At 37.6% G+C, this 11451-nt stretch overlaps 2 protein-coding genes across 5 annotated transcripts in view; one reads left to right on the top strand and one right to left on the bottom strand.

The window, feature by feature from the left end:
* Positions 1-2207: 2207 nt before the first annotated feature.
* Positions 2208-6725, bottom strand: LOC104949386 (uncharacterized). The gene is made up of 4 exons (XM_010775750.1): positions 6638-6725; positions 4926-5127; positions 4036-4206; positions 2208-3297 (listed from the first exon to the last, which is right to left on the bottom strand). The coding sequence occupies exons 2-4, from the start codon at positions 5115-5117 to the stop codon at positions 2842-2844; spliced, it is 819 nt and encodes a 272-aa protein (XP_010774052.1). The 5' UTR covers positions 5118-5127; positions 6638-6725; the 3' UTR covers positions 2208-2841.
* A 51-nt stretch (positions 6726-6776) lies between these two features.
* Positions 6777-11451, top strand: part of LOC104949358 (ubiquitin carboxyl-terminal hydrolase 47-like) — a 9490-nt gene continuing 4815 nt past the window's right edge. The window contains exons 1-7 of one of the 4 annotated variants that reach the window (XM_010775727.1): positions 6777-6851; positions 8351-8463; positions 8554-8650; positions 9187-9302; positions 9413-9483; positions 10163-10288; positions 10373-10468. In XM_010775727.1, the coding sequence (XP_010774029.1) occupies positions 8352-8463; positions 8554-8650; positions 9187-9302; positions 9413-9483; positions 10163-10288; positions 10373-10468 (618 nt within the window). In that variant the 5' untranslated portion in view covers positions 6777-6851; position 8351. Of the gene's footprint in view, positions 6852-7911; positions 8464-8553; positions 8651-9186; positions 9303-9412; positions 9484-10162; positions 10289-10372; positions 10469-11451 lie in introns of those variants that run through there. The other 3 variants (XM_010775735.1, XM_010775741.1, XM_010775720.1) reach the window with 3 other exon arrangements.

Below are 11451 nucleotides of genomic sequence, written 5' to 3' on the forward strand. Positions count from 1 at the left end.
GGGAGCCTGTATAATTTATTCCGTGCAAATTACTCAGACCTACTAATCGACCTAACAGAAGTTATTGAGTTCTGTGTAAGTTGTGCTTGGCTCATGATCTCACCAACGTCAGCAAGATCTCACCTCTATCAAATCCTGAAGAACAAGGGTCAATGAACTGCTGTTTCAATTCAGACGACCCGCTAAATCTGTTTAAGCGATCCCGAAGGATTTTGATATCAGTGAATGAGGTGTGGCCCTACCTAGGTGTGAGTGTGGCAGTGTGCAATCTTAGCTTTGAAGCAGGAGAGGAGAGCGCTGATGTCTTTTAAGTTGTCCCAATCCAAAAGGTGGGATCAGTTTATTTGAAGAAAAATTGGTCCAAACGTATACAGGGTTTTTACCTTCTCTCGTTACAACATGACAATCCTACAAAACATATCATGCTGTGGTCATGTTCTAATATGAAACCTCAATTCACAGTTTTACATTTATTGCACTAAATTGTAACTTCAACTGCCCAATTCAGTTGTCACATTTAAAATCGTCCGACAGAATTTAGAGGCATCTCCTCATAAATGACCGGGGATAATAAAAAGCACATTCAAACTTTCATTCAACAAATCAATTCATAAACACATCTAGTCCCGCATGAATTGGGAGGGCCTTTCCTCACAGGTGGCAGGGTGCTAAACTTTCAACACACATCAATTCATTCAGCTTTCAACAAATACATTTACTCCGCATTCAACAAAGAAATTCAAGCGATAGTTACCAAGTTTGAGAGAACTTTACCGAGGCAAAAACCAGAGCTTACTGGGAGAGAGCATATGGGGAACCCCCCCTCTCTCGAGTTTGCTCCCTCTCTGCTAGTGTTTTTATGCTCGAAACAGGACAGAAAAACCTAAAGACACCTCCTCCAAACCCATATTTGTGGAAAGTGGGCATGGCCTCTGATGTACAGGACTTGCAAAAATATTATTCTCGGCTATGGCACAAATCAATCAATCAATCAATGTTTAATTATATAGCCCAATGTCACAAATGTGACATTTGTCTGAGTGGACTTCACAGTTTATAGAGAATATCAGTATGACAATACGACACCCTCTGTCCTTAGACCCTCACATCGTACAAGGAAAAACTTCCAGAGAAAAACCCACAGTTTAAAGGGGAACATGGGAGAAACCTCAGGGAGAGCAACAGAGGACGGACAGACGTGAAATAGATGCCGTGTGTAAATTGAAAAGATAATACATTTGCAACATAGGTAGACCAAATGTTTGGAAATGCATGTGTCTGTAGAATAAGAAGAAGATGAATCCACGAGGATGTCAGCAATCTTGTGGGAGCCATCAGGGAAGTAGTATGGTGAGAGTCTGGCAGGACCGCAGAGACAGGTTCAGCCACGACTCGAAGTCCAGGACTCAGATCCAGTGCTCAGGATCCAGGACACACGACCACAGCAACAGGATTAGCCTCGACTCAGGATCCCGGCGTATATATGGACACAAAAAAGAGATTTGGGGGAAACTGGGTTAATCGGAACATGAGAGTACACAGGTACAAACACCTTTTTGGGGCCTCAGTCTTTCCCCAAAAAGTCAGGAGCCCCCCCCCTGTGCACTGCTGTGGGAAGAAGAAACTGTCTCCCCTCCCTTATCAGTGACACCCGTAAACCATAATAGGTCTTACACTCAACTTAACAAACCACTATGTTTATACTGTAAATATAGAAAATCATAAAATATGAAGCATTCTCATTTTGGGTTATACAAGAATATAATTGGTTATATTTGATTATAACTAACTTTCGTTTTAAGTATTCAACCTAATATGGAGATCTCAACACATGTTTTAGAAACTGAGCTGATGCTTTATTTGTCAAATCAAAATCTAAAAAGTAACTATAGCCAAATAAATGTACAATATTCCCATTTTAGAAGTATAAAGTAGCAGAACATGGAAATAGCACCTAAAAGTACTTGAGAACATAAAATGAGTTGATTAATTGATGATCTGTCGATCAAATTGGCAACACTTACTGGTTACACTTAGTTTGTGAAACCTCATCCTGGGGTTGTTTACCATTAAAACTCACTTTAAATAACACAATGGCGCCACTTTCTGGTCAGTTCTCTTACCTGCCATGCTAGTCACACAAAATCCATCCTTCTCGTAAAACAGCTTCTAAATACAGACGGCAGAAATAATATAAAGACCCGAAGTCTATTGGAGTCACAGCATGTTTATTTTGTCACATATTTCAATGAATCAAGCCTGAGAGTTTACAGAATAATGTCATAATTATGGTTCTTTTAAAATATACTCAATTGCTGAATAGAAGGCTATATGTTTTTTGTGACATAATCCATTGGATCACATACAAGTGGAATCGATTCTGATAGTCTTGGTTTGGTTTGTAAAAAGTACACATTAAAAATACTGAACCTATGGACATAAATGGAGGCAGCCACACACACTTTTCTCAGGAGAATTGTAATGCAATTCTATGTTGTATGCAACATTTGATTTTGGTCAAGTTTAATAACCCTTACAAATCAGTGGTACTGTCACAAACTACAGGCGTACTGTGAATATGAATGTTATAAACATGTTCAAAATTTTCATCTTCCATTTTAAATGCAATTGTAAATAGCATTTTGTTCTCACGATGAAACATTTAATAATTTTAAAAGTCCATACTTTCAAGACAAAGTGCAAACAAGTTAACCTTGACATTGCAATTATTAGCTAATTTCCCTTTTTTTGTATGTAATCTGGGCTGATCATAGAGATTTATCTGTATAATACGATAACATAATCTTATTTACATGTAACCCTATAATAAAATCCCTCTTTTCATTTCTTCTGCCACACAGGGATAGCAGCCTGTCTCGGAGCGACGCCACTAGGACAGATTTTGTACGGTGTACTGGTTTTACAACATTCACTCTTTAGTTTCAGGCAGACGAAACAGAAAACAACGTGGCAGCGAGGGCAGTCGATATTCTTGCAGTATTGTTGGCTATGTTCCACCTTCATGCCGCATGTGGGACAGGCTCGGACCGAGGGGCATTCGGCGACCCCCTCCACCGCGGGCAGGCTGAGGGTCTTGCAGGTCTGCAAGAGCTGGAGGTCCCTGTTCATGCAGCCGTCATTGTCGCAGCAGTCAGATCGAGGGCCCGGACCTTTCCATTTCCTCATGCACTGCCAGCAGAACTGGTAGGTCTTCTTCAGATCCGCTGTGCATATGGAGCACCGGACACACAGGTTGGAGAGATCCTTCCTCTCCACACTCGTCCTGCACTGTGGGCACTGAGAAACAGAGCAAAAACTGGTTGAACATTTGAATAGGAGAAAATGCCACATTTAAAGGGGACCTATCATGCAAAATGCACTTTTTATGTATTTAATACATAAAGATGTGTGTCAGGGAACCCACAAAGTGTCAGAAAACAAAACCCTCTCTCTATTCCTCCATGCACAAATCTCTAAAAACGGGGCTACAACGGAGCTGATCTAGATTTGCGTCCGATATGACGTAATATCGGAAATGTGGACCCACAGCCCTATCAGAAAGTTGCTATCGGAAACAATGTCCCGCGTGTTTTGGACGTAATATGGTCTTTGTTTACATTAGCATCGCTAACACTCAGAGCTAACCTGTACTGGAGAGAGTGTAAAAAAGTAGGAAATAAAAAAAGGAACTCACCTTGTGATAAACCCGCAAGAGAAAAAGCATTTGAGGTCCATACTGTTTCAGAAATAATCCTTGATGTCGTTTGGAACATGATATCGCATTTAATCACGGCAGCATTTAGCTGAGTATCTCGTCTAATTTCTTTTTTCAAGCTAAGGACCCAAATCAGCAATTCTCCAATAGGGCTGGAATAGAGGGATATGAGGGATGTCTAAAATGCATGATCTGTTTGGTATTTTTAGCAAAACACATCATAGGCATGTTTTATATATATTTTTATATGTCTGAGACCCATAATATATGCATGAAAATAGTATGATAGGAGACCCTTAAATTAAATGAAGAACACTTACTGTTTGTGTCTCACAGTATTCTTCAGCAGCCAGAAGAGACATGGCCTCCTCAAAGTACTGCATTTCCTCCACAGACAGATCTGCCAGTCTGCGCACCTCTTGGTACGACCACAGTTTGTTGCACTGTGTGGTCCCCTCCCCCACCGCAGGGCATCTGAATTTGTAATAACCCTTAAAACCAAAAAGACAAGCACATGTTTTTTAGTATTACAGAAAACTGGTGCACACGACTGGGCCTTCAAAACATGGTTTATGTGGGTAGAGAGGGGGAAACAGGATGTTTACTGCTCAAATGATTGCAACTAGACAATATGCTACTTCCTTTGGCAAACCTGGAGGACCTTTGGTATAACGTCATTCATACTAGTGCAGTAAACCGTACTCTACTGCAACCTTTTTATTCTACTTTCTTATCTATATTTTCTTTATTTATGGAATGAAGTTTTGTCGGTTGATGTTTCTTGAAATACTTTAGGAAACATTCAGTGTAGCAGAAAAGTTTTACTTTTGATTATTGGGTTTTACATTTGATTTTACAGCCACTTTTCTCCTTTTAACTTTTGCTCTGTGCACTGTTGCTGATTCACGCTCATCAGAAGCATCAGTAAACAGCTGTTTCTTTAAGCATACAACTCTATTGCATTAGATTTAGTATCTTATTTAGATAGATACTAACATTAAATACTGACTTCTTTATTTACAGAGAACATGTCTTGCACTTGCCAGTAGGTGGCAGAGTAAGCATAGAAGTGTTGCTGAGCATCCCAGTGGACAAAATAAACATGCTCTTACATTGCAATCTATTTATAACATAGCAACATGCTACCAACTGTCTTTTTAACCCACTGTCTCTTTCCCAATTTGAGTTTCCCAGTGTTTTCAGGACATACATCATCCAGCTGGCTGCGACACCATTGTGTGAGGGAGTCGGGGGTGACGGCGTGGCCGCAGGACATCTCTGCTCTGAGACCGTCGTCTTCATCACACACTGGATCCAGGTCGTCCTTCCTCTTCACAAACTTCAGGGTGGTGTCCCGGGGGTCGTACCTCTTCTCCACCTGCTCCTGTCCCCGCATGCTCATCGTGATTGTCCTGTAAGTGGACAAAAAACAATGATTTCTGACAAGTGAGATTTAAATGAACACATTTTTTTTCTTTTTATTGTTCTTTGTATTACTTCAGTTTGTGGCATTATTGTGCTTTGAACTACAACTCCCAAAATGTAGGCGCTTTGAGTTACACATGTTGACATGAAATCAGTCAGTTATAGGCTATAACGAGTTGTTTTGAGCATTTTAGTTTACAGATTGGCAAACATACTTGGCCCTTTACTTTTTGGAAAGTCCCTCTTCACAATGACCCAATGAGTGTACAGACAACTATCACTGGAAAACTGTTTTATTGAACAATTGTGTTTATTCTATGCAGGTGCTGGAGTGATAGGTGGCATAATGTGGATTTATTGATGTTAATTGACTGAGCTATTTATATCTGATATATAATTAGTCATCTGGAAACTTCTGAACATAAGGTGTTGGAGATACACTTGTTGCTGCTGACAAGACAAACATCTTGGCTCTGATATTTTTTCAGCTGACTGAGCTCATAGATCTGACTCACTGAACAGAAACTTAGGGAATTTTCCAGCTGGTTCACGTTCACATAAAAGTACATAGAGTAGAACTCAGTATTTATTCAGGCAGTGTGTGTATGATCATATCAATACACATGTGTTCGGTTATGCATATATTTTAGTATATGTTATGCTAAGTATTTCTTTGGAAAGCCCTTTGTGTTGATGGTTTAAAAAGTGCACTACAAACAAAATATATACATATCATTGATATGAAAATCAACTTGTCAACCACGTAAAACATTCATTTTTATTTATTGTATTGACAAACACTAAAAGACACTTTGCACATCTAATGTTAGAGTCTTATTCTGAAAAGCTACCTCAATATAAACTTCAATTCAGTTTAACCAACTTACATTTTAATTATTAGAGCAGTGCTGGATAGTTACATATACACTTACTAAAGTACTTGAATACAATTTTGAGGTACTTGTACTTTCCCTGAGTATTCTCAGTTTATGCTACTTTATGTGTTCCACTATATTTTAGAGGCCTATATCTTACTTTTTACTCCTTACATATTTGACAGTTTTTATTACAAGTTATTTTGTAGCTTTAGATGATTAGCTAACACAAAGTCTAAATCAATTTTTAAATAAACTTTGACATATATTTTTAAGTTAAGATGTCCAGCAGCAGTAGTATATAAAGATATTCAAATTAGATCTACCTTTATCAGTTGAGATAAAAACACATGAATAATCATAATAGTAACCCAGTAACTCATGTGATTCTATACTTTTGGTACTTACAGTATATTCGGATCATGCTTATTCTATTGTACTTTTACTTTAGTAAGATTTAGAATGCAGGACTTTTGCTTTTAACAAAGTCATTTTGTATTGCTACTTTTACATAAGTACAATATTACTTCTTACACCACTGGCCTACAGTTTGTATGACACGCAGTGAATAAAACTCTATTGACCGATAAATATATATGTATAAGAGGAAGTTATGTCTTACCTTGTTATTGTTGTTGTCAAACCGGAAGTAGCAACAATTCCGGACAGTGATTTCGCTCAAGTTCAAAACCCAGTGATTAAGGTAAAGTCTCCAGGGTCTCCAGGCAGCTGAAATATTAACGATCTTTTCTCGGGTTTGCGTTTCCTCCCTCCTTCAAATACTCTCTGAAAACGAAAGTGAAAGGAAGGAATCCGTCGGTTAGATAAGCTGCACGGTGAGTCGTCTCGTGTTTACCCTCCCATGTCACTAAATAAGAAGTGGCAATGCGTGTTATTATGAGTTATCGTGTACGTGTGGCTATCACTTTATATTTAATATTATAGCTTACTTTTGTCATTTGCTGAACGATTTGTTGACACAAGATTGGGTAATGGAGGACTGAGATCCAACGTGGGTTTCCATAACACCCAAACAAACCAGCTGCGTTCACTCAGATTTTACTTATATAAAAGTACCAGAGTGTAAGAATACTCAGTTACAAGTAAAAGTTCTACATTCAAGATGTTACTCAAGTAAAGTACAAAAGTATTATCATTAGCATGCACTTAAAGTATTAAAAGTAAAAGTACTCATTATGCAGATTGGCTAATTTCAGTATAATATAGGGCAGGCTATATTATATGTTTGATTATAATTATTGATGCATTAAAGTGTTATCAAAGCTGGTAAAGGTGCAGCTAGTTTTAATTCCTTTGTATGCTCCAGAAGTAACTAAAGTCTTATTTAAGTGTTGATTTACAGTTAAGTTCACGTTTTACCTCTGAATTGTAGTGGGCTAGAACAAAAATAAATACACAACTAAAGTACAAGTATCTCAAAACTGTGATTAGGAACAGTACTTGAGTAAATGCACTTAGTTACTTTACACCTTTGCACGTAATATGTGTTTTCTTGGACTGAAGCGCCCTTTAGTTTCATCCTCTAGCTGCCATGCAAGATTATAAATCGATCAGGGCTTTCTTTTTCTAAATTTGTATTATTGTTCAACTCATTGCCATTCCATGCCTAGATATCAGGATGTTGTGTTATGTTATTGGATTGTTAATAGCGATGCATTATTGTGTGTGAAGTGTCATGTCTAGTGGATGTAGAGCTACTTTGAACTATTGTGTATACTATTGCATGATTTATAGATAACAATACGTAATATTTTATAAACTGATCATAACATATTATTGTGTAAATCTGATGTGTTTTTTTTTTTAACTGTAACTGTCAGTTAAATGTAGAGTTATTGCAGTAACTTAGTTACTTTCCTTCAAAAAATGAAAGGTACTATTCTGCATTTAGAAACTATTAACATAATACTTAATCAGATGTAATGTCTGTCTCTATGTATGACTTAAAAAGTGAAATGGGAAAAATATATCATTATCTTCATAACTTTGCCAGTATTATCCAATTTCTGGTTTCTTCATGTTAAATTGTACACCTTGCATTCACAGCGTATCCACCCTCATGGTATTAGCTGCAATACAATTTCCTCTCCACCATCTTTCTTAACCAACAAAACACTATCATAATACATGCACAGACATCTTTAAAACTCCTGTCTTTTTACTTTTCACTGTTATTCTATTGTCGTTGATGATTCCGTAGCTAGTTTATTAGCATTGAGTGCAAAATAAGGCCATACTCTAAAAAACTAAACTGTGACCATTGAAGTTTTCCCTGCTTGCTGTCTCTTAACTTCTGCTGTATGTTCTTCAACAGGATGAGTCGATACATAAAAAAAAACATTGTTTCAAAACATTTTCATTTGAAAGGCATCAGGTATGACGTTGTTGAAAAATTCAGAGAGAAACTTGACAGCTTCACTATCTCAGGTAGGTGACATGACATGATGCCACTCAAACATGCTTTTATGTGTCTGAGTTTTTATGATAAAGTGTCTAATTTGACTATTGTCTCCTTAGATTACCATGGCCTTAACAGTCCAGGTCTGACATGCTATCTGAACAGTATTCTTCAGGTGCTTTACATGACCGAAGACTTCCAGGAGGCTGTACAACAGTTTGTAACCTTGACTTTATTTTTGATTGTTTTTAAAGTTTAGACTGTTAAGATCAAATGAAAACCAAAATAAATGTTTTTTTTTTATTATAGGACTAGATTGACATGCTGGAAACCATATATGTTTGTATTTTATAATGAAGCTGGAGCCAGCAGTTTGCTAGCTTAGCTTAGCATAAAGACTGGACCAAGGGGGTTAGCCTAGCTCTGTCTAATGCTAACAACACACAACTACCAGAGACTCTTAAATTAAGAAAATACAAAACCTAAAAATAACATGTTGTAGTGTTACGAGGGGTTACGTGTCTGAATATTTCTTGTTTGGTTATCAGGCAACACCAGTTAAATGCCATCCACTTTCCAGTCTTTATGCTAAGCTAAGCTAACCTGCTGATGGGTCAAGTGTCTTATTTCCTGTCACAAAAATGTAAAGCTATTCCTTTAAGAAAGATTTGTCCAAGAAAATCAGTGCAGTACAAAATGATGTGACTTTGCTTGATTGGTATATTGATCATATTCTTCTCACTGTGCCACAGGTGCCACAATAAAGATTCAACAACCATTGACTCACAGCTGGAAGGACTGTTTGCTGATTTACGAAAAAGAATTGCCAAAACACTTGACGTCACAGAAAAACTGGGGATCACTAATGGTAAGCTTCACTGTAGGAGCTCGAGTGTTAAAATCCTGCAGACCCTCGAGCCTGGTACTGACTCTGCATATGTTAATAATGATATTTTCTGTCCTTAAAAATACTTTCAGTATATGAGCAACGCGATGCTGCTGAGTATTTTGAGAAGATCCTGTGTATGACCAGTCCGGTTGCAGCTCAGGTACGGATAGCATATGAAATAATTTGTATATCTAATATTATCTTAGTTATAGATGTATATTTATACACCATACTCTACCCTGCTCTTTATATATCCAATTTTAAAAAAAAAATGTATTAGACAGGGATTTTTAATGTCAGCTTATATTTTTTTTAATTCTTATACTAGTTTTTGACATTATATTTTTGTTTGTATGTGTAGTTTTTTAATATCTAGGTGTGGAGAGTTGAGCCTAGGCATTTCATTGTACAGTGCAACCGCCCGGTATAATGTTCATGCAGCATTCAACACTTTTATTTCATGAAAGTGGAGATCATTATTAACAATTTAATAAAGCAGCTTATTATATTAATTGTGGATTCATCTGCAGTTTTTTTCTTGATCAATATATTAGTTGTTTGGTTTGTAAACTGTTATTAAGTGGTCAGAAGTGTGCAACATTATTACTTTTTAAAGTCTTGGGATTTTGGATTTTTAAGTGTTTTTGTTTTGTTAGCAGAATCTTAATTTTTGAAGTTACTTGTAGCAGATGTATTGCAGTATAACGTACACAATTTAGTTAAATTCCATTGCTATTTGATACTTAAAGAGCTACATTTCAGTGTAATATTCCCTTAGCAGTCTCTTTAATACCAAGTTTCACAGCAGTTATGAACCTCTGATGTGTCTTTGTGTCTAGATATTCAAAGGGGAGCTGAATCACATCACAACATGCCAGAAGTGCAAAGAGAGGAACCAGTCCAGGAGCTTTTTTTGGGTTCTGCCACTTGCAATAGAAGACTTGCGTGGTCACATCTACAGCGTGGTACTGTGTGTTCCTTTCACGAGAATAAGCGCTGTGTATTTGTTTCCAACGCAGGCAGGTTGAATATATGTACCATGTTTACAGGAGAAAGGGTTAAAGGCATTCTTCAAGGGGGAAAAAGTCAGCGGGGACGACAAGATGTACTGCAACCAGTGCAATAAAAAGCAAGACGCAGTGTTGGTGGGTATTTAAAATCATCAGATACCAATGAATTTACAAATATTGTGTGAATCCCAGTTAATATATGACCTTATAATAGAGTGCCACAGTGACGCGTCCTAAAACCCGGAAGTAAACTCCTTCCGGTTCCTTCGACAAAAACGCAATGCAATTTTTCGATAGGATTTTGGAAAATAGCTAGAAATAAGGTCTGTGGTTTAAACACATTTAAGAGAAGGATCACGTTTTGTTCAGCCGGATAATATCCACATGTCTACCCTACTTTTATAATTTTCTAATTGTAAATCTAATCGCCAGAAGCAAAATGCTAACGTTATGCTATAAACGAACTACAGCAGGGTCGCTGCTTCAACGTCACGCCAACTTAAGATCCATATTCAAAAATACAGATTCAAAATTGTACAAGTTGAAGCTTTTGTTTTAACAGTTTGCAGGAGGCAGGTACTTGCTTTCAAGCAGAACACGGGGAAAAACAAATTTAGCGGGAGTGTTTACGTGTTCGGTGTAATGACGTACAACGGCCTCGACAACTTAGTTGTCGAGGCCGTTGTACGTCATTACACCGAACACGTAAACACTCCCGCTAAATTTGTTTTTCCCCGTGTTCTGCTTGAAAGCAAGTACCTGCCTCCNTGTAAAAACAATTTGACACAATTTGAGCCATATATCTATAGAGTGGTGCAGTGACGCGTCCTAAAACCCGGACGTGAGTTAGCATTTTACCACTTCCTGTTTCCTCGTCTCAGAGCCAATGGGATCTCTCCAAAGGCTTTAGGAAGATATCTGGAACTAAGGTCTGTGGTTGAGACTCATTTAAGAGACGGATCACGTTTTGTTCTACGACATTAAATACATCAGCAGTGACCCCACTGGTGATTTCTGAAGAGTTTTCGTGTCTGAAAAACGATTGTTGTTACCAAGTGGCTGATTAGGACTACAGAAGTCGTGGAGGTCGTTGTACGTCATTACGCCGAACTCGTAAA

This window comes from Notothenia coriiceps, unplaced genomic scaffold, assembly GCF_000735185.1.
Source record: "Notothenia coriiceps isolate Sejong01 unplaced genomic scaffold, NC01 NC01_scaffold00000339, whole genome shotgun sequence".
NCBI classification, from domain to species: Eukaryota; Metazoa; Chordata; class Actinopteri; order Perciformes; family Nototheniidae; genus Notothenia; species Notothenia coriiceps.

Bases quoted from the DNA above. Each gene is read 5' to 3' on its own strand.
- LOC104949386 (XM_010775750.1), bottom strand. From the start codon at position 5,117: ATGAGCATGCGGGGACAGGAGCAGGTGGAGAAGAGGTACGACCCCCGG. The intron at 4,207-4,925 runs GTATGTCCTGAA...TTTGGTTTTAAG, and splicing joins GTCGCAGCCAGCTGGATGAT to GGTTATTACAAATTCAGATG. The intron at 3,298-4,035 runs GTAAGTGTTCTT...TCTGTTTCTCAG, and splicing joins AATACTGTGAGACACAAACA to TGCCCACAGTGCAGGACGAG.